This window comes from Antedon bifida, chromosome 11 (assembly GCF_963402885.1).
Source record: "Antedon bifida chromosome 11, ecAntBifi1.1, whole genome shotgun sequence".
Lineage (NCBI taxonomy): Eukaryota > Metazoa > Echinodermata > Crinoidea > Comatulida > Antedonidae > Antedon > Antedon bifida.
The window spans coordinates 190,870-218,572 of NC_136236.1; the positions used below are offsets into that span (position 1 = coordinate 190,870).

Below are 27,703 nucleotides of genomic sequence, written 5' to 3' on the forward strand. Positions count from 1 at the left end.
AGCAGTAAACACGCAATCTGGGCAGTAGCAAGTTACAGAGAGGCTTGCAACTGTTTGATAGCAGTAAACACACAATCTGGGCAGTAGCAAGCTACAGAGAGGCTTGCAACTGTTTGATAGCAGTAAACACACAATCTGGGCAGTAGCAAGCTACAGAGAGGCTTGCAACTGTTTGATAGCAGTAAACACACAATCTGGGCAGTAGCAAGCTACAGAGAGGCTTGCAACTGTTTGATAGCAGTAAACACACAATCAGGGCAGTAGCAAGCTACAGAGAGGCTTGCAACTGTTTGATAGCAGTAAACACACAATCAGGGCAGTAGCAAGCTACAGAGAGGCTTGCAACTGTTTGATAGCAGTAAACACACAATCTGGGCAGTAGCAAGCTACAGAGAGGCTTGCAACTGTTTGATAGCTGTAAACACACAATCTGGGCAGTAGCAAGCTACAGAGAGGCTTTCAACTGTTTGAGGGCAGTAGCAAGCTACAGAGAGGCTTGCAACTGTTTGATAGCAGTAAACACACAATCTGGGCAGTAACAAGCTACAGAGAGGCTTGCAGCTGTTTGATAGCAGTAAACACACAATCAGGGCAGGCCATAGGATGGTAGCCATCCTGTTGGTAATACTGACTCAGAATTCTAGCACTAGCAGGCAGAGGAACTGGAAGACTTTGTAGCTTCATGGAAAGCTCTGGTACCACCCTCTCTCGGTAGTCTTGTTCTAACGGGAAATGATGCCCGCAAGTGAACACTACAGATCGTGCGTCCACACCAGTTTCACCCGATGTTTCCCTAATTGTTGCAGCTTTATTCTCAGGAATGTAAATTAACTCTCGCACACCAGCTTCTTTGCCAAGGTTATACAAAATCTCTTGCCATAGTTTTTCTTCTGGGACTGACATCATTGGAGGATCTGGTGTGTGTGGAAGTAGTTGTCTTGTGTACTCTGTAGGCCCTTTGGTCTTGCTGATGTCAGCAATCACTGTCTTGGTGACTTGAAGACAGAAGTCTGTAGAGAACGATGCACAGACGGATGACACAACATCCTCATTGGTCGTCTTCTCCTCTTGATGGCCGAATCTAAAACCAACAAAATAAATCAGCTATGTATTTTAGTTCTAATTAGAGACAAAAACAGATAACTTTATTTTGAAGGAAAAAACTAAACATAAATTTTACCTGAAAAGTATCAGTGTCAAAGGTAGTGCTAGGTACTTTATGTTGCTAAGCAACAATTCTTCTAATGCATTGTGGGGTAGTTTTTGTTTGTACCAGAAGAGAAAGATCTACATAGAAATAAAAAAAAAATATTTATAAAAAAAAACTAATTGGTAAATAAACATTACACAGTGAGAGACATAAGCAGCTTTCATTACCTCATACAGTAAATGTCTGTAGGTAACTAAACATGTCTGGGAAGTCAGTCCGCCTTCATTTTCGGCCTTTTCAGCTATTAGTCTGAACAAAAAAATGTAATAAATAATGTTATTAATTCACAGGACATAAATCTATATGCGTATGATAAACTTTCTAAGCAGAACAAATTAATGTATTGATTTCCACTCACCGTATGTATTTATTACATGCTTTGTGTACACCTTGTTGAGTTACCCCTTCTCTCTGAATTACTAATAACTGATAATACAAAGCTTGAGGATGTCGGAGGTCAGCTTCATTGATCATCGCAGCGCCTTGCCAAAATTCCCAATCTATACATTCCTGTAGAATCTGTTTATGGTCGTACGAGTCGCTCAGCTTTTCTAACGTCAAGCACAAAGATGGCGGACCATATAGGGGACCGGTTTTTACATTCCCAGAGAGTGGTGGTATCTCAGGAGTAATATCTACATTGGAAATCTGACCAAAAAAAAAACAACATAAAATTAAAGGTTATTGCAATATTTTCTGAAAATTATTTTTTACATTTTATTAAAATTTCATACGCATCCAACAGCACAAATTTGCCAATTACAGGATGGATTAATTATTTTATAATTTATCTTGCTTATAAACTATTGAACCCAGGACCTTGGAATTAGAAGGCAAGCGCCACCAAGCTACAGCTTCACTACCATGAAGATAATTTATATATTTTACAAATGCTGTATCTTCTGTATCGTCATTCTCCTCTTTGTCACATGATCTTTCTGTCACCCAATCATTTACTGCGGTTGGAATCACTGGAATTCCAGGAACAGTAATAGGAAGCAAAACGTCCCAGGCACCGGAGTGAGCGGTCTTACTGATGCGGATGTTTACAAACGCCTCTGTGATACCCTTTGGACTGGACCCATCTTGCCGGTTTACACCAAGCTGAAAGTTCAAACAATGTATGACATTCACCAAATGTACTTACATAAAACACATTCATTTTTAGTTACTAATAATATCAGTTATTAGATTAAAAGTTGTGTTACAGTTCTGTCAGTACTGTTAATTTAATATTTAATTTTTCCAATGAATAAGTACTATTGACCTTTGACAAGTGGCGTAACGGCTATGAGCGCTCATTGGTGGAACCCAGGGGCCCCAGAGCTCAAGGGGCCTCAGAGCATGATCAGTCCAATGCAACTACCCATCGTTGGAGGGCTTAGGAGTGCTAAACAGGGGCCTTGTCCTGTGCGTTACACCACTGCTTTTGAGACTAGTCTTTGTGACTGGTGTGCCATCCTGGTATAGTGAATAAAAGGTCAGTTTTACCTGTTGAATGTCATTAGAACCCCATGCAAAAATAAGTCCATGTTTGTCCATAGCAACCGAGAATCCTTGACCTGCGCTGACGGCAACAATGCATTTGTCAAAAAGACTGACAACTTGTTGTGGGGAACGCTAAATTACAGGAAAAGAAAACTATTGTAAATTACAAAACAATTTTAGTTTAGTTTATTTAGTTCTATTTTCAATTTAGGCTTATTGCCAAGGACAACCATATGAATTCATTCACTATCCTTGTGGCAATCCTGTCCCACAATAATGTTCACAAGATGCTCTACATAAATAAAGTCTTATTACAAGTCTTTGAGAGTGGAGTTAGTCAACCTTTCAATAAGATTATTTATAATAAATATAAAAAGATATTAATAAAAATATACCTGGTCATATTTATGTCCTAATCCCAACTGTCCACTATCATTTCTTCCCCATACATACAACTGACCAGCTGAAGTGACCATTAGACAGTGATTCTGTCCACATTCCAACTGAGAAGAGAGAGATATTTTCATGAATAATGTACAGCTTTCTTATTTAATATTGTTACGATGCAAAGCTGTGTTTGTATACAGTACTCACCTGTTGTACACTTTGAGGACATTCTACAAGTCTGGGAAATGTGTAACTGGTGTCCATAACACAAGGACCAGCTTTACCCTTGGAACGATGATTTCGACGTGAAAACTGCATCACTTGTCGTAGGCTTTGAGGGTCACTTCCCCAGGTACATACTTTGCCTGTCCTAGTTACAGCAACCTAAAAAAAAAAATTCCATTTTAATAACTTATATTGCCAAATTATTGCAATGTCTGTGGTATGTCACTCTCAAAAAAAAAAAAAATACTGTGTACACAAAAAGGAGCATTAATCTAAATTCAAACTTTATGTCAATGGCTACCAGATGTCTCTATGTAGACAGTTACCTGAACCAGTACCAGTTTAAATTAAATTTAAGAAACAAAAATATATTAAAAGGTACTATTATTGTAATAAATATGTAAAATGATATTTAGTAACTCACCATATGAAATCTTCCGGACGCTAGTAACCGGACTCTCTCCCTACTCAAAGCGGCCAGTTCAATTGGACGAATAACTTTAGTGATTGCACGACCCAGCTGACCAAATGAGCCATTACCAAACACCCACACACGGCCATCACGGTCCAACACACTGCTGTGACAGTAACCGGCAGCAATAACTGTTACACCATGGTCATCCAGGTCATATATCGGCTGTGGGGTCAAACGATCTTCAATGTGTCCAGATCCCAGCTGACCATGTACACCCCAACCCCAACTGTAAACCCTGAAAATGTACATTAAATGTTCTGTGTTCTTTATTTGACAATTAATTTTTTTTGCCATTTTCCATTTTGAATAAATGTGAGTTTAATGATTTAGAACTAGACTACAACAATGCTTAAATAGACATTGGGATCATGGTTACAGCAATTTATAAGTAATAAGTCTGTTTTCTTAATTATTAGTAAAATATGATAGGTATACAGTACTGACAAAGCACTTGGCTTGGCTTCAAAACATGCTTGTGAAAAAAATATGTTGCTCTTACCTTTCATTAGAAGACAACGCTAAGGAATGGTATTGTCCACAAGTGATGCTAACACACAATTCATGTTGTAATGCTGCCACCAACGTTGGCCTTGTACAGGTCACACGGTTACCATGACCCAACTGGCCAAATTGAGATGAACCCCAACTAAACACCTTTATGTAAAACAATTAAACCAACACTAAGTGTAAGCACATACTTACTTTCAACTTAAGTTATACTCTGTATACCACCAGGCATGGCTGCATACAATCTTTCTAACTACCGGTATATTAAACTTACCCCATGGTCAGTCAATGCCATGGTGTGATGTTTGCCACAGGAAACGGCCACAACTCTGTATGGAAGACTTTGTATGCATTGTGGATTTGTTAACGTATTTGGCTGTGTGTTTCCCATTCCTAACCTGAAACCACAAACCAACAAATTATTGTAATAGACTATAACAGTATACCATTAAGATTCAACGATTGATCTTTATTTTTATTTTATTTCAACAATATTTTACAAGGGTGATCCATCCAGCCAAATCTGATCAGTAGGGACTCTCACAAAAATACAACATGACGAGACATGAACATGTTACAATACAAATTAAATGTGTATATAATTATGTTATATACCATTATATAATATATAGTTTATGAAATCAAGTAGTGGAGACAAACCTTCCATGTTCATCTAGGCCCCATGCATAGAGTTGTTCACCAACCACAGCAGCAGAGTGTGCCTGACCTGATGCCAGTAGCTTGCTTACAGGTTGCCAATTAGCTGTAGGTTGTGTAGAGGCTACATACTGGCCTGCTTCCTCCTCTCCTAATAGTACTTCTGCTGAGCTATATAGCCTGCAGTGATAATAGTCGTTGATTCAAATTTATGGTCAAACAAGGCATTTCAGGCATTTCCGGTAATTTTTTGATTAACTTTTTTAGTAGATTGAATATAAATATGGGTCTTCTGAATATTTTGACACCAAACTTGTTTGCTTACACCTACTGGTTGTCAACATATGGTAATTATTATTTTACGCCTAAAAACCAAAATAACAGTAGACAATACATTGTAATGTAAATAACAAACCCTCACCTGGATCCTTCACGCCTTTTGTAATTCAGGACCAACAAGACTCGTAGAAAATTATGGATCAGAGATTTTCTAGACAACACAAGCACATCATCCTATATTGTTATAAAAATAAAAACATAAAAAAAGCATTAGCATTCCTATTTTACTATTTTAACATATTAAATGATGCCTATCAAAACTGATGGTAGTACAATACCTGTGTGTTTGATTCACTTGTTAAGCTTCCTTGAGAACTCACTGATGAAGTTGATGCAGACCTGACAATTGACAAAACACAGTTTGTTTATTAATGTAATTTATCTGTTTTTGTAAAATTAGTTTTTGTAAAGGGCTGTAGCCAACAGTTGGTTGGTAAGGTTTTGACAGAGGTCTTGCCAGCTCTGTGGCTCACACAGAGGATTGTTCTCCTTGGCAACGACCAAACCACATTGAGTACTGTACTTTTCTCACAATCAATAAACGTACGAAATTATAAATTCTCGTGGCTACATACGTGGCCACTGAGTACGGGACAATTACCTTTGTCTTTTGAAGAAGTCATTGGCGGCTGACAGGAGCATGTGTATAGAAGTCTTAGACGGATCAAGCATACATGCTAGTTGTAGAAGTCTAACCTGATCTAACTGGTCCAGGCAAGGCATCACCAATGATAAATAGCTGGTGGCAAGGTCTGGCTGCAGGAGGAACATAGGAACATAGTCAGGGATTGTAGTTTGAGTGAGAGAGGGGTGTACTTTTTTAGTTATATCTTGCTCTTCGAGGATAAAGGGCTATTGTCGGTTTATCCAGGTAAGCTAGGCACGAAATAGACGATGATTAAAAACAAATTACCTTGCCAAGAATTGTGCTAAGAAGTTCCTGTGTTGTAAGCAATCTAAGAAGGGCGCCCTCTTTGATTGACGTAAGTGTATGAAACAACCCTTGATTGGCAAGCTGGTCATAGTTGAGTGCACCACCGTTAGAATGCCCTCGTTCAACAAGAAGCTCAAGTGCATATGGTAACAATCCACGCATCTGAATAGAAATAATATGCAAATGAGTAAAGCATTAACATAGCATACCAAATTTGAATACATGTGGATGTTTTTGTACTTACCTTTGCTACTTCAACGAGCAAAGTGTGCATTCCAGTATCTGATAATAATCGAAGAGTTGCAACCTCATCGTAGTCAGAGTTACTACTAAGAAAGTGTCTAAAAAACAAATAAAATAACATGTTATAGATTTTGTTCTTAAACTTAATCATGATGGCATACAGTTCAGTATTACAAACATCAAACCTACTGTAGGTAAGGCAAGACCGTAGCGAGATGTTAAAAACAGACGAAGCAAAGATGCTTTATATTTAATTATATGACGGTCTCTACTGGGAAATTACCTCATGCTGGCTACGACGCTGTAAGGTATTTTCAACCTGTATATTTTACTTTATCAGAAAACATGAACTCACCTTAGCTTATTCAAAGTATTCTCAAACTTGCCCTGCAACAACTCATGAACAGAACATTTGATAAGTAAATCAGCAAGTTGCCTTCGTTCAACCCATTGCAACTGCTTTGGTTTGCTCAGAGCTGCAAAGCAGTGTTCAAGCACCTCGTGTATGCAGCCATACTGAGCAAAGCGGGTCACACGCTGCATGTTAGGACACTGCAAAACATACATAACATTTGTTAAGAACACTGAAATAGAACACTGTGAAACATACATAACATTTGTTAAGAACACTGAAATAGAACACTGCAAAACATACATAACATTTGTTAGAACACTGTGAAACATACATAACATTTGTTAGAACACTGTGAAACATACATAACATTTGTTAGAACACTGTGAAACATACATAACATTTGTTAGAACACTGTGAAACATACATAACATTTGTTAGAACACTGTGAAACATACATAACATTTGTTTCGAAAACAAAAAGTCACCTTGCTAATAACATTATGAAACTTAAGCAAGAAATTAATTTCAAAATACCTTTGACATATTGTATAGTTTCATTGCTTGCTGGTAGTTTCCATCAGCCAGACGTTTATCGGCAGCTTTTTCATACAAGAGGTTCACATCCAACCCAAGAATGAAGCCAAGCTTGTCTGCTGATTCTAGACTGCTTGGATTGTCCAAAACTAGCTGTAAAAATAATTCCTCAGGAATAACCCTGTATAAAGACAAATAATAAGCAGTCAATTCAATGTAAAAAAATGTTAATAACTTAATATTTTAATCATGTTTACTTGTACAGAGTAGCCAATGGTCATTAAGTAGTTTTACCTTGGTCGGCAGTGATAGACTCCTTTATTTGTAACCACAATGCAACTCTCAGGAAGTTGCACTTTTTTCTTTTCTTTTGTATCAGGTTTGCTAGAGAAATATAAAAAGACAAAATTAAAAAATGAAAGCAAAATAAAAAACACTATTTAGACAAACATTTTATACTTAATAACATTTAGTACATACATTTTATACTTAATAACATTTAGTACATACATTTTATACTTAATAACATTTAGTACATACATTTTATACTTAATAACATTTAGTACATACATTTTATACTTAATAACATTTAGTACATACATTTTATACTTAATAACATTTAGTACATACATTTTATACTTAATAACATTTAGTACATACATTTTATACTTAACAACATTTAGTACATACATTTTATACTTAATAACATTTAGTACATACATTTCCGATTCTGAATTTTGTGAAGAAGTATTGCTGTTACATGAATATATACCAACAACACTCTGGTTGCCATGGAAGCTAAAGGTTTGGAGAATTGCATCTTGATCAAAATATGAGTGTGACGATCCCTCCAGCAGTTGTGTGGACAACATGTTTAATACAGTCTGAAAATAATTGATAAACAATTTAATACAAATTTATAAGTAGCATTATTAAGTGCTTGTACATGAGAAAGCCTGTTACTTACTTTATCATTGATGCATGAGACAGCAAACATCAAGCGGCTCGTGTGTACAATATGGCCGTAGCTTTCTGGCAGTCGGTACACAAACAATGGCAACCAATTATCAATATTGCTATCAAACACCTAAAAAATAAATCCAAAGGCAAATTACTGTGCTGTAGGTATCAGTGGCTAGATCTCAATGGAGATACAAAAATAAAATAAGCAGAAGATAGTAAAACAGCCAAAAAAAAAACAACACTAGCCCTACATCAGTACAAGTGCCCTAAATATAAATATTTCATTATGGGTACAAACTTGAAATGCTAAACAAAACGCAACGAAAACAAATTAACAGCTAACCTTGTAAATGCGTGATTGTTTGTTGTAGGACGTGACAAGCTTCTTTCCTCCATGTGCATTCTGACAGTCAAGATGAGTACTTGACGTAAATTGCTGAAACTCTTTAGGTTTAAACTGTTCAGAACCTTCTTCTATCAAACAAACAAGAATGAAAGCAAATTGCATAGAAATTGTAATCAAATGAGTGTGGCTGCTAATATCAAGACTTAGTATCTACACTGAATTTTAGTGGCAGAGATGATATGCAGCAAAACCTCACTAAGTTCACTTAGAGGACATAATCCTAATTGTAAATCTAATATGAATGTGGCTGCTAGTATCAACACTGAACTTGAGTGTCAGTAGTCAAACCTCACTAAGTTCACTTAGAGGACATAATCCAATACTATTACTTACCATCATGTAAAATATTGTGAGATGGTAAAGAATCCCGCACAACATATTCAAATCCTAGGTTGTGTAGAGTTGTACTGGAAGATGAACCATCAACATGTCCAACACTTGTTAGAAGCTGTTTCCATGGCTGACCCGATTTAGTATGGATCTACAACAATGATTCTTACAAGGTTACAAATAAATTACACAGTAAACTAACCTCCTATTCCTGTATACACTGTCATGTTTTTACAGTTTTGTTTTATACATGCAGGGTACCAGTATACTGTATACATACTGTAAATGAGGGGCTGATTAACAATTTGGCAAGTACTGTACAGTTAAACATTTTTGTACAATGGGCATACAAAAAAAAACAATGCTAATCAAATAATTTCTAAAATTAACTTACAATAAGGTAGGTAACGCGACCGCATGAATCCTCCACCATATTTAAGTTTGTAATATCCTTGTTAATCTTAACGGATCGTACATCGCGCTGAAGACATAGATCAACAAACACAATCTCACCTGCCTATAACAAAAACATTCAGTTACATACTTAAAATTGCATCTTGTTTTATTCAAATTCAACAAACAAATGCCAAATAATACAGAGCATAATGAGGACCAACCTAGAAGCAAACTTGTCTCAGTTGACTCTTTAACATGGTTACAAAAAATAATAAGAACAAGTGAGAGTAATGAAGAATCAGTAATAATAATAAAAATAAATTGTTTAATATTTAAGTAAAAGATATTTCTTAATTATTATTTATTTGTTAATGTACTGTATATAAAATAATTGTAGACTATAGTTTAAAGATTTGGTTTACATCTAAACTAATTTAGTCTTCCTCACTTGCATTGATGGTTTGATGCATTGTGGTTTAGCTTTTTAGTTCTAATCACAAACAGAGAAAGGGTTTGCTTCAGAATTAGAATTGCATTATTAAGATTAAACTTATTACTCAAGTAACTTACATTTGTTGCAACTATACAAATATGTTTATCCTCGGACGGAGACCACCAAACTAAAGCTGCTGGTATTCCTACAAAAAATTAAAAAAACATTTACTAGATTTTGTGTCATATCACCAACGTTATATAACATTAAATTTAAAAGATTGGAAATAGTCTGTGACTAGGAGTGTTAGGCACAAAAGAATTATTAATAAGCATAGTTTTATATAATTTATTCTTTTTTACCTTTTTGATGTTGTGGTGTGATTTCAGTTACATCACGAGTCTTCCAGAGAAAAGTTGTGGTGGGAGTGAACTTAAAGAACGATCTTAACGGCAGGATATTGAGAGACTTATCAGCACATGCTAACAAACCCCACTCTCCACTCGGATCAATTGTAGCACAGATTATATCCTTCTTTGGGTTCTAATTAAAAACAGAAAAAATAAAATTACAGCACAGTAAAATTATAAATAAATTCTTTTACTATTACAATAATAATGTTTTTTAGAAATTAGGTAGGGTCAAGTTGTGCGATTAGGAGAAGTGGGTTAGGAGGATTATGTTAGAAGGGGAATTATACTAGAAGCGGAAGACGGGTGAGTTTGATGGAGCCAAATTGGAGAGGTGGAAGTAAAAGGTACTGGGGGAGAGGAGGTTGACCCATAATGTATGTCTCAGATATTGGTTGATTATCCAGTACTATTCAATGCACATTTTAAAATTAACATTTCATTTTGAAACAGAAATATGTTTAAAATATACTTACTTCATACCATGGAATTTGCTTAACAACTGGGCTGTGTCCATAAAGATGAAATCGAACAAGAAGATAACCTAAAGGAGTTACATTAAAGTTTAAATAACAATTATGTAATGGATTTTTGTGTCATTGAGGGCGCTGCTTTCTATAGTGTAAACTTAATTTGAATACAGGTGACCTTTTTCACGCTGCTGCTTTAGCCCGCTACGTCCCAGGAGGATGATTCATTAAGAAACCGAAAGTAAAGCAGCAGTTATATATCTATGGTTGACAGTTTTGCTAAAATGCATACTCGACTGTAATTTATAGGTAAGAAATATTTCTTGTTTATTTTGTTTAAAATTTTGAATTAGAAGCACTCTTAAGAAAAGAAAATGGTTTATATTGTTAAGAGCAGATTGTTGAATGGGTACAAAGCGTCACTTACCATTTTTACATACCAACAGCGTTGTCATAGAAACATCGTTTTGGTGAAAGGCTGACAACCTTATAGTACTGTCTTCAATTCTTAATAAGGATGCAACTTCAAAAAGGTCATAACCGGACATGATTTCAGTTTTTGAGTCTGTACTTAAAATAATTAAATTAATTCATTTGTTATTATATAGCACATCTCATAGCGCATAGCAACATCATCTCAATGCACTATATACACTAAAATCACAACAAATCAATACAAAAAGAGACAAAATACAAAATCACATTTCATCATCTCTCTCACTCACAAATTATCAATGGATGAATGACTTCTTTGTTTGTTGTCTCTCCATTAGGCCTATATATTATTTCCAAGAGCTAAATTAAAATCTAAATACAGATGTACAACGTACCTGAAATATAGTAGTAATTACTGCATTTTATTTCTCTCTAGAAATAAGCCTATTATATAAAATTATATTTGGGAACATACAGTATACACTAAAAATTAAGCTAGGCCGAGCTCTCTCTTATCATGTTTGTTTTTGTTGCAGCGCCGCCACACAACACAGCAGGGTCAGGGGACCAATTCGTTGATAATAATTATTACGTAATTTATATTTCCGTTTTATAAATCGATATCATTAATACCATACTTAAAACATGAACCTATTCGATTTATTACCGATTACTTATTTTATTGTTTCCGTTCGTTTATCAACAGTATTTGGCTAGAATTCTGGATTTTCATTAATAATGGGCGCAGCCATGTTATCTTCATAACTCAGCATGTATGAGTACTGTTTTCTGATTGGTGGTTTTAATAAGATAATGAACAGCTGAGCCAATAAGAACGTCCGTTAGTAAAAGAAAACGCCCTCAATAGTTTGGTTTGGGAATGAATTTATTTAGCAGACCACCGCCGATCGCGTCGACACATCAACAACAATAAAATGTCGAGAAGATTAGATTTAAAGAAACTTATGTTTACATCTGTTAAACCAAAGCCTAAATCATTTACAGTCGTGCAACTAGAAAAGGCCCTAGACTCGGGTGGTCGCATTTCTCGAATTATTGCTGCTTACGAACATTTCATGGGAATCAGAGAAGTCAAAGCATCTCAGGAAAAAGTCAGTGAGGTAAGTAAGTAATGTGCAAGAAGACAGTGTAAACTGGCCTCTGTGCCCACACATTATTTAATTAGTATATTTAGCATAATATTAATGGATGGGAGAATGGATTAACAATTGTTTAATCAACCGCTTCATTGTTTTTATTTACAGGCAGAAAATTACTACATTGAAGCAAGGAGTCATGTAAAAAATGCTAACATTGAAGTAAACGAAATACAAGCCAAACTTAAAGATATACGTCGGAAACTGGACAGAACACCACGAGATGATCCTAGGTTTCTGGAAATTGCCACTGAAGAACATCAACTGTTACAAATTGAGAAAAAAGTGAAAGATTGGTGGAATGAAGTCGACGTTAAAGAAAGAGAAGCTCTAGACGCCTTCTCTGCGGCATTCCGTGAAAGTAAAGAAAAACAACAGATGCAGGAAGATCGAGTTAAATACTGGTCTTTAATGTTTTCTCTTATAGGGACGTGTATTGGCGTTATTGGAACTAGTATTGTGAATTGGCGATGGCGACGCGAACTAAAGAAAATAACCGGTATAACCGACATTGATTCTGAAACTTCTAAAAGTTTGAATCGTTTAAAAGATGACATCGCATCAATGAAAGCAGTTGTGGATTCATTTGACATTAGCAACGGATCATCGGACATTAAAGGAACCCGAGAAGAGCAAGAACAGAATCTTTTGCAACAAAGGGAAGAGCTAAAATCTTTATTGATGAGCCAAGAGACTGCAATAACTAAAGAATTGTTAGCACTAAGAAAAAGTGTGTCTATAGGTGGAAAAGATGGCTTTGAGGAATTAGTAGCAAATGCCGAGCAGAAACTGGAATGGGAGGTTAAAATGAGTGCATTATCAACTGTTGTATTTATCTATGGAGCATTTGCTTTAACATTGCCAATACTATATAGTATATTCAAATAAAAGGTCTTCCAGTGACTTTGGCTGTAAGTTGAATCACTCAATGTGATTCACAAAATAACAATCATGTTTGCAATAATCAAATTTAAAACTTAACGTTATAGCATGTTATTTTACGGATTGAAAATAAAGATATAAATGTCTGAATAAAATTAAATATGGTGTGTTAATTGTATTGCAGTTTTTTGCCTGTAACAAATGATCTTGACAAGTTGACAAAAGAAGTCTGGTAAATAATAAAAATGTGCTTCAATCTAACAGCATTCATTTAAAAAAAAAAGAGAATATCATATGAAAAGCAGATAGCTTTATTATATTTGACAGTTGTCAGTAAAAGTGATCGTTAAATCCTATAAAATACACAATAGACTCCCTTAACACTACTTTTTAGTATCATGGAATACTTTTTAAAATCAAATGAATTCATCAAATTATAATCAATTAAATGGAATTGTGTATTTGAAACAGTGCAGAATTGAATCAAATATAAAAGAAATTATACCCATAAATCAAATTTACACCATAAATTAATATTCACTAATTATGTATTATAATATAATAAATATCTACAGACAAAAAAAAACCTTAGCATTAGTATTTTATTAAGTTTAAAATATTTGTTTAAAAGCTAAATTTACAAATAAAAAGCACATCTTTGGTTGAATATTTAAATGGTAAATTACAAGTCTAGTTTTTAAAATTTGTTCATTTAGCGATAATAAAATACAGTAGCCAAATTCGTGGTATTGTATTAAAATTAAAATAATATTTAAAACTGGCCAAGTTGAATGTTCATTTCCTCTTCAGGAGCTTTTCCGTAATCAGCGTATCATAACGCGATTGCCAACTTGTATGAATCAACCTACAAAGAAAGAAAACAAAAAATAAGCATAAAGGTGTTTATACCTGGAAACTGAGGACATTCGGATTAGGCCCTCTACGGACTCATGGCAAAATACAATTAACACACAAACTTTGTGACTATGTGGCCGAGTATAGCTTTTAATCATAATTACACAAATATACCTTTTCATGTTGTCATACACATGTGGAACTAACGACAGTGCATCAACTGCTGCATATTTTATCATCTCGGGGGTCATAGGTCGTCGGCTCCAGAATCCTTTAACATATGCCATTTTCTTTTTCATTTGTTTGGTTTTCGTAACAAGCGGTTTTGAAAAGAGATCGCAAAGATGTTCTAGACTACCTCCATTTGAGCGATTTGCTTGACACTGTTCCATTATTACTGTATAGGCCACCTATAATGATAACATATGAAATATTATTTACAATCCAGTAGTACAGTATAAATAAGCAGATACAGTATTATGGTTTGGTTTACAGCCTAATAAATACACCATCATTGTGAGATATTCATGTTGACTCCCCTCAATAAACTACTGTATAAGTTTACTATTAGTAAGACATCTTGTACTTCCAATATATCATTACTTACAGCTGTGTCAAAAACATTTGACAAAGTGACGTCAAACTGGTGGAAGAGGGCAGCATTGTCAGCACGACAATCATGGATGACCTTAGAAAAGAAAAGAAATCAACTAATAAAATGTCTTACATAACCAATACTCAGCAGTTAACTATTTTATCAAATGATACTTTATCATAATAATGAATAATAGTTTTCATCAAAAAATAATAAGCAGGATTGCGAATAGGCTAAAGCCCCGATTCTACACTTACTCCATACAGTAAACAAACAGTTTAATTTCTTTTAAATTACATGATATATAACTTTAAGATACCTTGATTACATTGGGATTTTCTAACAGTTTCTTCAAGCCTCCTTCTGCAAAAAATGTATTAGGATTTGAAACGGCAAGCACATCAACTAGATATGCCTGACCAGCCGAGGTGGACATCTGCAGTAGTGTTAGTTTTCCAGTCTTACCTAAAAGATAAAAAATAAAGAAGATTGTAGTGTAGTACAAGCAATACTTGAAGGTACTTCTACACTTTCACTCTTCAGGAAAATACATTTTTAAAAGATGATCCGCCTACCTAAGGACTCTCCTTCACAATCTAACGCTATCGTTATCGGCTTTGGTCCTGCAAGAATTTCTTCAACCACAGCAGCACAGTCAGTAGGATGTTCTATAATATGAGTGTTTTGTCCAACATTCACTGTAATTGGTTCGCTAGGCCTCCATCCAACGGGTATCAATTTTCCTATTTCAAGGTCCACATCGTCTTTTTCCCGGCAATTATAAGCTAACACTGTATCATCATCAGTTAGTATAAAATATCTTGGCAGACATCGCACAAGAATTCGTAATTTATCAGCGTTACTTAAAACTGTTCGTATACTAACCGGAATGTTTGAAAATTCACTAGTGTAAGTCTTTACAAGTTGTGTTATTGGTAATCCATTGATAGATTTTAAACGTTTCATAAGTCCTATCACTGCTTCTCCGATTTTATCGGATGGCAAAATTTCAGGGGGAACATTGTAGCTGTCAAAGTTAAATGCACTATTGTGCATTACAGGTATCGGTACAAATAGACTTGTTCGTACCGAGTTTACTATCCAACGACAACTTCGAACATCCTGATCCGTGTAGGTGCTACCTTCTGGTTCCAGCCACATTCTGGCATTAAATCGTACCTTTGTTCCGATTGGGAAACATTCGCTTACATTATCAACATTAAATTTACATGTTTTGTTTACTGTTATTGAATTAAAAAATGCCCAACCATCCTTTTCCATGTCGATTATAGCCCACTCAATAGAGTTTTTAATAATTGTGCCTTCTCTACCCGTTATTGTCAAGTCTTTCATTCGATTTGGCCGGTAGACTTTATATTTATTTCTTGATTCGTTTTGACTTTCGGCCATCGTTAAAAGTAAACCTGTTCCCCTGTTGTAAATAAAAAAAATTCAAAACGATTTATAATTAGATTAATTAGGCTGCTAGGCCTACTTAATAAGCAGTTGGCAAATTTTTCCCAATTGTCTTACCATACCATTCCTACATCCACCATCATACACTTAGCAAGCTAGGCCTATCACTGGGTTGTCTAGGCTAGACCGGCCAACTAGCCAGTCAGGCCGGGTTAAAATAGTCTTGCTTGGCTTGATTTTATTAGTTATCTACCTCTAGAATTCGCTTATCACGGTATGGCAGGTGATCAAATTAACTCTGTATGATTACTCACCTTTTATAATAGTAATTGCAATTTAAATACAAAGTGATTCTTGAATGTATAAATGAAATAATTAAATTTAAAAACGTCCATCAAAATTTCGCGAAATGAATTTTTCAGTATTTTGATGCCACACGACGAATGGAGGCGCGCGTCAGAAATGGAACAGATTTTCGCAAAATGCTTATGTGACGTCATGCTTTTAGAAGGGGAATCCCCAACGTGAGCCCTCTATATCGTCACACAAAACATGTTCTTCCAAAACGAGAGAGTTTGTTCGTAAATTCATTCAACTGTATCAATCAGCAGTCGTCGAAAATAAAATAAAAATATGAAAAGACAATGCAATAAACAATCTTGTTTATTTAACACAATACAACATGAAAATCATATAGGTCATGTAAATTCAAACATTTATAGTTGGTAGTTGGTCTGTTTATTAGTGAACATAACATTCAGTATATCACCATCTAGCTATTGTTCGGATTTATAATGCAATGTTATGGGGAATTAGTTAAATAGATAATTTCATTACCAGACTCCAAAACAACTGCCTAGTGCGGATAACCAATAATAGTGAAACAAAACAAATATTTTATAGAAATCAAAGTAAAACAATTAAACATTCTAATTTTCGAATCAGATTGATATAAAATTGTCTGAAAACGGAAATATATCTTTGACGACAGATTCCAAAACATGATTCAGAGTAGCTGATTGGTCAGCGTCCAAACTATGGGACAAATCAGAAACCGATGGTACATCTAAGTCGTTACCATAGTGATGTACAACGCCCGATGTTGCTCCGGTCTCTTCTCTCATTGGTTGTGGGTGTTTTTGACGTCTGGGAGGAATTGGAACATGAACTTGCATCCAGTCTGGTTGTTGTATGTACCCATTACCATTTTGTTGTTGATCGAGTGGTTTGGGAAAGTTAGAAGAATTATTTATAGATTTTTGTTTAACCATATAATCAGGTGCATCGCGTGGTGGAGTTGAATAAAAATCACCGAATCTACACCCATTTAAATTTCCATTTCTATCTACGTATTGTTGCCTAGCATTTTCACTTTGTCCGTTTGTGGTGGTTCCATTTTGACTTTTCATTTGGTGATATTTAATGGTTTCTGGGTTCTGTTGCCTATTATCGGCATGTTGTCGTTTAAAGTGTTGTTGTTCGTTTCCAATATGAAACGATGTTGGGGTACTAGACTCGAATGGCGCACGAACATTGCCACCATCCGGATATGAATTAAAATCACCTGGAATGAAGAAGTCTTCTGCGAACATGCGTTCCTTAGACTTATTTACTTGTCTAAAATTCATGTTTTGAGGATAAGGATGATATTGGTTGATGTTTTGTTGACTCATCTTAAGATATTCTTGTCTTTCGTCTTGTTGTCGAATTTTGCGTCTTTTTACTAGCCTTACACTATTCTGTAAAAGTTCGTTTTGCTTTGCTAACGGTTGTGAATCGTTCGCGTACGAATGTGGGGCATATGGATGGTTCATTGTTGGCGCAGCACAAGTGTCTGAAAACGTTGGTGGAATATTACAGCGCGGCATTTCTTGCTCTAGCTGACTCGCTGACGAGATTTGGGTTGGAGACAATGGATCAATAGAAGATAGTTCACTTGAAGAAGGCCACGACGCTGTACTTGTGGTGGAATGAGGGGCTGGAGATGAAATATCACCACTAGAGACTGACGGTATATCAAGGTACAATTGGTTGGACGGATTTAATACTGGGACGTGACTAAATGTTCTAGATTCCTTAGAAATTGATGTAGGAAATTGCCTTTGCGCCGTTTGGAAATGGTTGTGTGTAAATATAGTATTTCCTTGTTTACTTGTTGGATACCGTTCTTCCTCGTCTTCAGAGGACGAAGAAGAACTAAAGTACGTATCATCGCAAATAATATCACACGATTGAGACTGAAGTGTTGGTTTATTTGTTGGTGGTACGTTGCATGGCACAGAACTCGATACATTTGACGAGATCGAATTGAATATTGTTGAGTGGTTTGGTGGCTGCGAAGAAGCCATGTTTTGCCTTGCTCGCCATTGATTCAAAGCTTGTCTCATCTCATCCTGACTGCCTGCATTCGTACAAATCTGATTCGGAGGTGGTTCCTGAACAAGAGGTTTATCTGGTTTTAAACACGAAGTTAGTTCTTCTACGTCTACGGAGGACGATACTTGATCTGGTGACGAATTAAAACCATCCATATCCCGATAGGCATTCCGTACAGCGTCATTGTTACCGTCAATGCTTTTATAAGCGTGTTGCTTTTGTGTTGAAGACACCACGCTTCCCGTTACGATACCATTATGGTATGAGCTGTGTATTGTATTATCTTGGAATGTGTTTTGTTGAAAATTATTGTACCTGTAGAATTAATAAATGTTAGAACGTCAATACAAATGTCATAAGTCCTAATACAAACATACATATGATCTACGGGTAGGTAAGTAACTAAGCCAACAAAATCTCTAACATGACAAAAAGAATTAATTGTTTAGATTATAAAACTTGTTTGATGACGTTTTCAAATTATATGCTTACATTCCGTTTGGATTCAGATGGTGCATGCCCCGTCGTTTAAAACTCTCGCCAAATTCACCCCTCTGTCGTCGTTCCATACCGCTCACATTGCCGTCGGTTCTGTTACACACCTTGCCACTATGACAATCCGTCCGATTATTACGTTTGTACTTTGCTCTACGATTCTGGAACCAAATCTAAATAAATATATATGTGTTAGTTTCAGAACATACTAGGGTACTATACTATTTACTTTATACTATAATACTCCTTTTGACACATGTCACTACCTAGCATGTTGAATTTCCTTTGTTTTATTCGACCAGCATATGTACAGTAACATACAATACGACATAAAGATGCTGGGCAGGGGCAGTTTAGGCAAAATACATCCCTGTAACTCACACGAGCCAGCTGCACCTACCCCTTACGCTTGGGAGTAGTATTTGAATATATACATACCACAATTTTGTGTTCTTCCATTCCTAATCTGTCAGCAATCTTCTCCCTCAGCGACTGATCAGGATATTGCTGCTCTTCGAAAATGATTTCAAGCGCGTTGATTTGAGCTGTGTTGAAAGTTGTACGCGAACGCTTATTTTTATCGTCTGCAAATCGCTTTGAATATCGACTTCTCATTCTGAATTCACCCTTACTAGTTGGCCTGTGTGACGAAGTTTCGTTCATTCTTTCGCCATTTTCTGCTGAAAATTAAAGTTAAGATACACAAAATAATAATAATATACAGCAATATATCCAATCAAAATAAAACTAACATGTTGTTGTCAGCTGTAGTCTAAACTCTTAGCGTTACGTCATCTTCCGGTTTGTCTTTTCACATAAACTATGTGAACAATACACAGGAGACAACACCCAGACAATTATCATTTAGTGGACGCACACTCTATGTCAATCTTATGTCGCAATGTCAATCATATCTGGACAATGTCACCATGATCAAATAAAGTGAAACGCATTGTCGTCGTTTGAAACGCAATGTAGTCACTGAATATACAATACTAAACAATAAACTTACTTGTATGTGAATGTTGCGTTACTAATGCGTCACGCACTGCTACATTTACACTACTGGACATTGGAACAAACGCGTTACTTGGTTCATGCATACCAGTTAGGTCGACTTCTTGGTAAAAACCACGTTGCATACATGTTCTATGTCTATCGCTGTTATCCGATAGCGTCTAGAAAATAAAAAACAAATACCTAATGTGAAACATTTAAAAAAAATAAAAATGGTTAAAATAAATTTGATGTCACTCAACAAGGAGTTACGTAATGTTATATACTCATAAACTTGAACTTATTCAACGAATATCACAATAATAATAATAATAATAATAATATCATTATTTACAACAGTAAACACACATCAACTACTATTCAATTATATACTGTAAGGGTTATTTAATTAAATTAAAGATATTTCTGAAAACTCCCTACAGTATTTTGGAAAACCTAGACTATCAAAATCGTGGATGAGACCAAATAAGCACATCCATCAACAGAGCGGAAATAGTGATACCCGCCGGCTAAGTTTGCCAAAGGCACAACGTTTACGACCTATCCAGCCACTGCTAAATTCGGAGTAACACTTGAATGTTACTTATATAGTAAATAAATATTGATTTGTAACATTTCATGAAGTCAATGGTATTATCCTATTCTAAAATTAATTTCCAAAAAACATTGTTCTCTTTTATACAAGTTACACTAACCTACACATTGGCAAATAATTATTGCACCAAAAAAAAAAGTAACAGAAAGATGTTAAAAAAATCACCAAGCAAATAAATAAATGTTACACAATTATTCCATAAATTAATAACATGAATTAAAAACATACCTGATCCTGCATCGTGATATAAGCCGTTAAAACGGTATAAAATAATGAAATAGTACGAGTTTTAGGCGTAAGACATAAACTTGCAATGCCGTCCGTATCTTAGCCGGTAAAGCAGCAAGTGGTCAACTTAGAGTAAAACAATAGGAATTGTCCGAACCGTCACGCTTCACTGGATCAGGCTTCCAGTGGTATAATCAATACACAATCGACTTAACCCATTATTCACCCATGGTCTAACATTTATCCGAAAAGTAGATAAGTAATCCTATTGGTAAACTTCTTTCTATAGAAGTAGGTTTACACTAAACTTTGTTTAAGACATTTAGAAACGATAATCGTTCAAAGTAAAAGCAACTTAGAGTTACATGTTTCACTTTCAATTAAATTTTAAAAAATAAAATGCGAGTGTAAATACGGACGGTTAAAATCTGCGAAGTGAAAAAGTTGCACCAAATCTGAATAATAGGTTACTAGGCCTACTGCTGTACACTAATTTTCCATATATTCAAAGGAGAGAAATAAGTTATTATATTAAATAAATAGTAAAATAAATAAATATTCGGTTGTGGTGATACGAATCATGTTACGTAATAAGCATCTTTAAGCGGTAGGCCTAAATCATAGAAAAACAAGTTTAAGCTCAAGATAATTTAAAAATACTGTATGTATACTCATGTGTTATTTACTTCATGGAATGCATAGCAAGCTCTACAGAATATCAACTCTGTGTGGTTAATTTACTTACAATTGTAACGTCTATGAATAAAATATATTACATTGTTATACCAGGGAGTTGTTAAAACAAAGGATATGGAAAAAGCTCAAATTTTCCCAGGGTGTTGTACTTAATGCTACAATTCCAGGAGTTTCCCAGGATATTTACGAATTTATCAATCAATTTCGGAAGCATTATTTTTGCAGAAGATAAATGAGAGATGAGTGTCTACAATACTGGACTCATTACATCATGATGGAAGCCTTTAGCATAGCCACACTCGTCACACAATCAGACAAGGTTCCTATTTCAAATGTTACGTAACTAATTTCACGGTCTAGAAATTTGAAGATGATTAACGTGACGTCACAAGGTCAATGACCGAGCATGGCTCTCAAGGGAGTATGGTCGAAGCGGCCGCCAACCAAAGCGGCCGCCAGTTTAATATTGTCATTTGTATGGAACGCCATGTGCGCTTTAATCTTTGATTGTCGTTGTCAACACCATGGCCTATGGCGAGTTGAGTTACAGCTGTATGTATGGTCAAACCAATAAATATAAGCCAAATCATGTACTATCGAATCTTTATATTTCTATAAAAATTAAGTTTGCCTGCCGATAAATTAATGTATATTTTATTTGTATTTTAATATTAACTAACTAAATATATTTACATATAGGCCTATAACTATCGAATCATTAATAATTTACGTTTGCATCATAATCTACGTACTATTGAACCTTTATATCTCATTTACTATTTATTTATTTATATCTCTTTTTTTTTAAATATTGGCAGTGAAGGGAAAAAATAACGTTGAACTAACCCGACGTTTCTCGAGCACTCTCCTATCGAATCTTTATACATACGTATTGCATTAATAATTTACGTACGGTATTGCCGAATCTTTATATCTCATTTACATACTATCGAATCTTTTTACAGTATTGCAATAATAATTTACGTACGGTATTGCCGAATCTTTATATCTCATTTACATACTATCGAATCTTCATACAGTATTGCAATAATAATTTACGTACGGTATTGCCGAATCTTTATATCTCGTTTACTTTACTATCGAATCTTCATACAGTATTGCAATAATAATTTACGTACGGTATTGCCGAATCTTTATATCTCGTTTACTTTACTATCGAATCTTCATACAGTATTGCAATAATAATTTACGTACGGTATTGCCGAATCTTTATATCTCATTTACATACTATTGAATCGTTATACAGTATTGCATTAATAATTTACGTACGGTATTGCCGAATCTTTATATATCATTTACATACTATTGAATCGTTATTATACAATATTGTATTAATAGTTTGCGTACGGTATTGCCGAATCTTTATATCTCGTTTACCTACTATCGAATCTTTATACAGTATTGCAATAATAATTTACGTACGGTGTTGCCGAATCTTTATATCTCATTTACATACTATCGAATCTTTATACAGTATTGCAATAATACGTACGGTATTCCCGAATCGTTATATCTCATTTACACTGTACTATCGAATCTTGATTTTTTATTGATTAGTAATAGGGTGTGTTATACATTAAGTGTTATTCCATTGTAATACATTGTTTGTGTTTTCAATAAAGCAACATGGGGACGAAAACGCGACCTTCTACAGCACTTTTCCTGGCCGGCCGTGTAGTTATTAGCAGAAATTCGCGTAATTAATTAACGTACCGTACAGAAACTTGCATCTTATTTTAGTATTTAAAACTAATTTTAAATTGATCAATATTTATATATCTGAAGGTATAAAATAATTTAGGATATTAAATAAATAAATTGATGTCATCATGTTATTGTAATTATTATGATTGCGAACACTACTACAGTAGTTACTTTACTAATTAATTAATATACAATAACAAATATATATATTTTGATATACTTTATTGAAAATATATATATATTATTCTTAATAATTGGGTTATTATATATTATATTAATATACAATACAAACACCACAATGTATTTTATTGACTTTATTAAACATATCATTTAGTAGAACAGTTAAAGTAAGTAATCATCGATTCGCCATTTCGTTTAAAAGAACGTATCACATTCAATCTGTAAAAAAAGAGAATAAATTACATAATAATTTAGATTGTTATTTACGTCCGAGGTAAAGAAAACCTGTCGAAACAATGACAATCAAAGATTACAAAACAACGACAATCAAAGCGCACACGGCGTTCCATACAAATTACCGTTATTGAACTAGCGGCCGCTTTGGTTGGCGGCCGCTTCGACCGTAATCCCTGTCAAGCACAGGTAGGCTGTAACTTTCGTCTTGTTTACTATCTACACGTTTATGAAATTGTTATGCTGTACAACTGAGTAATATGTTTATACAACGGTTACTTGGTGGGGGTAGGCGTGGTCTTTAACGGGTGTACAGTTATGTTATATGAATATTACTACTCATAATATATTTCTATGCTAACCTGTTTTATGGTAGACGACAGCGGGCAGCAACCCGCGACACTAAAAAAATCCTCTTAGCGGTCTCACAAACGGTGGTCAACAAATGTAACAGGGACGTAAACTGTCACCTCCCTGCGTCCCTCTGTCTCCCTTATTCGTTTTAATAATATTTGCGGTAACAATTTACTGAAAACAACAATAGGAGCGAAACCTGCCTAATAGGCAGGTTTCGCATTTTACGAATTACTGATACCGATACTGATACGTCATATGCGTATTTCGATATCCGCAGACTGTTAAAAAAGTTGTTTCGCGCTTTGACAACGAAATACGTGAATAGAGGGCGCTTTACTATGTAAATATTATGATTGCATAATAATCGAACGTTGCATGTAATAATAATCGAACATATTTTGATTGTGTAAGTATTACTTTAATTATGTTATGTTGTGAATATATAATGTTTGCATTCAATAAAAGGATCATATATTATAGTTATTGTGTATGCAGTCGATTTTGGTGACCGGTCTCAACACCAAACAAAGTCATTAGCCTAGGCCCCTAGGCCCAGCCCTCTCGATGAGCCTGAACGACGATCTAAAAATAAACCAAACTTGTCAAATTATGTTTATTTCTGTACTTAGTCTATTGACAGATTGTCTAGGCTTTGGTCGTGTATTATTTTAAAATACCCATGTTATTTAACCTTTACTAGACCTAGGGCCAGGCCTACACAGTTTAAACTATTTTAATGTGTGCTGTGTACTAAATGAGCTAGTAGTAGTACTAGGCCTAGGCTAGGCCTAGCTAGTTGTGTAGATAGGCCTCTCTCTAGGCGGTAATTCCTCTAGGACTAGCCTGGCTACTACTACTAGTAATACTACTTTCTACATTTTTTTAAAATTTTAGTATTTATGGCGAAGTCCAGAGAAGAACGCGAGTTGTTAAAGCTTGCTATTGAAAATGATGATGATGAGTTAGTATACTTTCTAATTTCTAAACGACCCGAATCAACATTTCGTCATTTCACAAGATTCAATATTAATAATTTGACAAATTCTCAATGTATTAATAATTTCAGGTATGTATACAGTACTTTATTTATTTTTTGTACTCTGTATATTAAACATGCAAGTGATTTAATTACTGTAGTAAGTAAATGTAATGTAATGCGACATTTATATAGCACTATTTCATGAAGATCAGAGCGCTCTTTCCATATCATTCTTCTCCCCTAAGGATACCTTCGTGTCTGCAACACCAAGACTGCCTTCAACTGTCCAAAAGTAACTATGTATTGAATTCAAATAAGCTAAATTAATTCCATTTCAGATTTGACAAGCACATGATTTTTCAATTGGCCAATTCACTGAACTTGCCAGAGAAAATTGTCTGCCCGAATAGAACAGTTGTGTACCAGGTCGATGCACTCTGCATGCTGCTCAGAAGGATGGCATATCCAAACAGATTGTCAGACCTTGAATCATTGTTTGGTCGCCCGAAGAGCACCCTCTCCTTCGCCATTTCGAAAACATTGGACATCATACATGATAGATTTGGACACCTGCTAAAAAATCTCAACAATGCATGGTTTAACGGCAGACTCCAAATATACGCAGACAAGATAAATGAAAAAGGTGCCCCTCTCAAGAACTGCATTGGGTTCATAGATGGAACCGTGAGACCAATATGCCGGCCTACTCACAATCAGAGGGTGTGCTTTAACGGGCACAAACGAGTACATGCACTGAAATTCCAATCAATTGTAAGCCCGGATGGCATGATTTGTAATTTGTATGGTCCTATGGAGGGAAGGCGCCATGATTGCGCTCTGCTTCGAGCAAGCAACATAATGGAGTATTTTGAGACAGACATGCGAAGGGATAGAGGTGGGTTACCATATTGCGTGTATGGTGATCCAGCCTATCCAATTAGGGATTATATCATTTGTCCTTTCAAGGCAGCTCAGCCATCACCGGAAGAAGAAATATTCAATAGAAGAATGTCTAGCGTAAGGCAATGTGTCGAATGGCAGTTTGGCAAAATCATAGCTAACTTTGCGTTCCTAGATTTTAAAAAGAATCTGAAGATTTTTCTTCAGCCTGTAGCCAAGTACTACATTGTAGGTGCTTTGTTGACAAATTGTCACTCTTGCTTATACAGTTCACAAACATCAGAGTATTTTGATCTAGAACCTCCTACTTTGGAAGAATATTTACAAAGATAATTATAATTCATAACATATTGAATTGAACTAATAAAGAAGAAAGACAAATTGTTATTTCAATTTTACAATTTATTTAGTACAAACTTTTGTACTGGAAGTGGTGATAAATAAATAGTACATATACTGTACTATATGTGTCTTGAGGTGTATGTTACAACAATACATAACACAAATAAATAAATATTTATTGTCTTTAAATATTAAGTATTAGTTTAAAGATGTATTGTCCCCCCAAAAACATGAAAAATGAAGATTAATAAAATCTGAGTTTGAATAGGTCATTTTGTAGTTTTAACAAAGTTAATCACTTCCATAGAAAAAAAAACCCGAAATATAATGTTTTCACTTATAAAATAATAAAATAAGCGATTAAATTCAACCAAAAACTTGACTATTATTTTGCTTTAAATTACAGTTTTTTCAGGTAAATAATTTTTTGGTCAAAGTGAATAACTATTATGTGACATTAAAATGGGGTATTCAACAAAAAACATTTACAAATTATTTTTTCTGAGGGACAATACATCTTTAAATATTGCTATTTATATTATTACACTGTTTTATAGGAATTTTCTCAACATAACAAATAACAAAATCAACACAACCCACAACAAACTACACACTTTTCCTATATGCAAAAAACACATTACACAATATATAATTATTAAATTATTGTTCTTTGTTGATTAACTGCTGCAAGAGAGCAAGCACGGACGCATCATGCTGAATGCGTGCTTCTCGCTCTTTTTTCTCCAAATCAAATTTCTCTTTCTCCAGCTCATGCTGCTCTCTCCGCAGTTGTAAGTAATTATTCACATTGCTCTCTTTCTTTTTTTTTTGAGCCCCAGTTACCTCGTCATCATTCCTCTCTCTTTTCAGCGACTGCATTGCAGCGTCACGCACATCTTTTCCTTGTTGTTCTTTAACTCTCTCAGCTGCCTTATTTGACTGTACCTCCATTAAAGCAACAACTTCTGTCAACAAAGTCTGCCGCTCAGTGTATTCTTCTGCTGTACCAGATCTGCAAATGTAATAATAAATAAATAATATATTGTCACACACAAGTCCGATTCCTTACCGCTGCACCATCTCGCCCTCTTTTTTATCTATATAGTGCATAATAGTCTATGTGCTCAGCGGACAACTCTTGTCCTGAAAACTTTTGCTTCCCTCGTCACATCCGTCGGCAAAGCCAGGTAGGGAAAATTATTGTTTTTAGTCAACCAAAAAAAATACGACTAAAAAAAAATAATAAAATTACTTACGCCCTTAAACTCTTCATCTCATCCTGCTTATGAGCTTTTATAAGTACTTTGATTCTTTCTTTGGCAGCTCTTATAGTTGTGTTTATTAGGTGTGTACTATTGACTCTGCTCACTATGCCTTCCCACGTTTTTGTCCTATCCACAAATGGTACAGAAAATGGGGCATCTGCCACCACCTCTTTCAGTAGAACAATGTCCAATTTTGGATTGAATCGATTCAT

The 27,703-nt window shown here is 35.0% G+C and overlaps 6 protein-coding genes across 7 annotated transcripts; 2 read left to right on the forward strand and 4 right to left on the reverse strand.

The window, feature by feature from the left end:
- Positions 1 to 347: 347 nt before the first annotated feature.
- On the reverse strand, positions 348 to 11,310 carry LOC144856149 (uncharacterized). Its single transcript, XM_078714111.1, has 29 exons — positions 11,190 to 11,310; positions 10,769 to 10,836; positions 10,245 to 10,425; positions 10,020 to 10,087; positions 9,448 to 9,570; positions 9,057 to 9,204; positions 8,661 to 8,791; positions 8,322 to 8,441; positions 8,075 to 8,238; positions 7,649 to 7,738; positions 7,355 to 7,535; positions 6,821 to 7,017; positions 6,467 to 6,563; positions 6,202 to 6,384; positions 5,890 to 6,044; positions 5,567 to 5,627; positions 5,371 to 5,462; positions 4,953 to 5,129; positions 4,567 to 4,690; positions 4,285 to 4,439; positions 3,735 to 4,020; positions 3,293 to 3,469; positions 3,094 to 3,201; positions 2,702 to 2,830; positions 2,099 to 2,314; positions 1,569 to 1,858; positions 1,378 to 1,459; positions 1,181 to 1,287; positions 348 to 1,081 (listed from the first exon to the last, which is right to left on the reverse strand). Exons 1-29 carry the CDS (start codon positions 11,308 to 11,310, stop codon positions 544 to 546), a joined length of 4,569 nt encoding a protein of 1,522 aa, XP_078570237.1. The 3' UTR covers positions 348 to 543.
- Positions 11,311 to 11,831: 521 nt separating this feature from the next.
- LOC144855708 (mitochondrial potassium channel-like) lies at positions 11,832 to 13,396 on the forward strand. The gene is made up of 2 exons (XM_078713625.1): positions 11,832 to 12,318; positions 12,463 to 13,396. Exons 1-2 carry the CDS (start codon positions 12,133 to 12,135, stop codon positions 13,240 to 13,242), a joined length of 966 nt encoding a protein of 321 aa, XP_078569751.1. The 5' UTR covers positions 11,832 to 12,132; the 3' UTR covers positions 13,243 to 13,396.
- A 616-nt stretch (positions 13,397 to 14,012) lies between these two features.
- Positions 14,013 to 16,556, reverse strand: LOC144855707 (uncharacterized). The gene is made up of 6 exons (XM_078713624.1): positions 16,417 to 16,556; positions 15,262 to 16,118; positions 15,006 to 15,151; positions 14,699 to 14,779; positions 14,266 to 14,501; positions 14,013 to 14,101 (listed from the first exon to the last, which is right to left on the reverse strand). Exons 2-6 carry the CDS (start codon positions 16,094 to 16,096, stop codon positions 14,032 to 14,034), a joined length of 1,368 nt encoding a protein of 455 aa, XP_078569750.1. The 5' UTR covers positions 16,097 to 16,118; positions 16,417 to 16,556; the 3' UTR covers positions 14,013 to 14,031.
- A 254-nt stretch (positions 16,557 to 16,810) lies between these two features.
- Positions 16,811 to 24,101, reverse strand: LOC144855776 (uncharacterized). Of its 2 annotated transcripts, XM_078713701.1 has the most exons (5): positions 24,011 to 24,101; positions 19,986 to 20,151; positions 19,412 to 19,650; positions 18,971 to 19,146; positions 16,811 to 18,793 (listed from the first exon to the last, which is right to left on the reverse strand). In XM_078713701.1, the coding sequence occupies exons 2-5, from the start codon at positions 20,113 to 20,115 to the stop codon at positions 17,044 to 17,046; spliced, it is 2,295 nt and encodes a 764-aa protein (XP_078569827.1). In that variant the 5' UTR covers positions 20,116 to 20,151; positions 24,011 to 24,101; the 3' UTR covers positions 16,811 to 17,043. The 2 variants fall into 2 exon arrangements, with proteins under 2 accessions (XP_078569827.1, XP_078569828.1); XM_078713702.1 differs by lacking the exon at positions 24,011 to 24,101 and having other exon boundaries at positions 19,412 to 19,653; positions 19,986 to 20,052.
- Positions 24,102 to 24,363: 262 nt separating this feature from the next.
- On the forward strand, positions 24,364 to 26,461 carry LOC144855949 (uncharacterized). The gene is made up of 3 exons (XM_078713911.1): positions 24,364 to 24,411; positions 24,900 to 25,071; positions 25,323 to 26,461. The coding sequence occupies exons 2-3, from the start codon at positions 24,905 to 24,907 to the stop codon at positions 26,215 to 26,217; spliced, it is 1,062 nt and encodes a 353-aa protein (XP_078570037.1). The 5' UTR covers positions 24,364 to 24,411; positions 24,900 to 24,904; the 3' UTR covers positions 26,218 to 26,461.
- A 236-nt stretch (positions 26,462 to 26,697) lies between these two features.
- Positions 26,698 to 27,703, reverse strand: LOC144856151 (uncharacterized). Its single transcript, XM_078714112.1, has 2 exons — positions 27,483 to 27,703; positions 26,698 to 27,238 (listed from the first exon to the last, which is right to left on the reverse strand). The coding sequence occupies exons 1-2, from the start codon at positions 27,701 to 27,703 to the stop codon at positions 26,887 to 26,889; spliced, it is 573 nt and encodes a 190-aa protein (XP_078570238.1). The 3' UTR covers positions 26,698 to 26,886.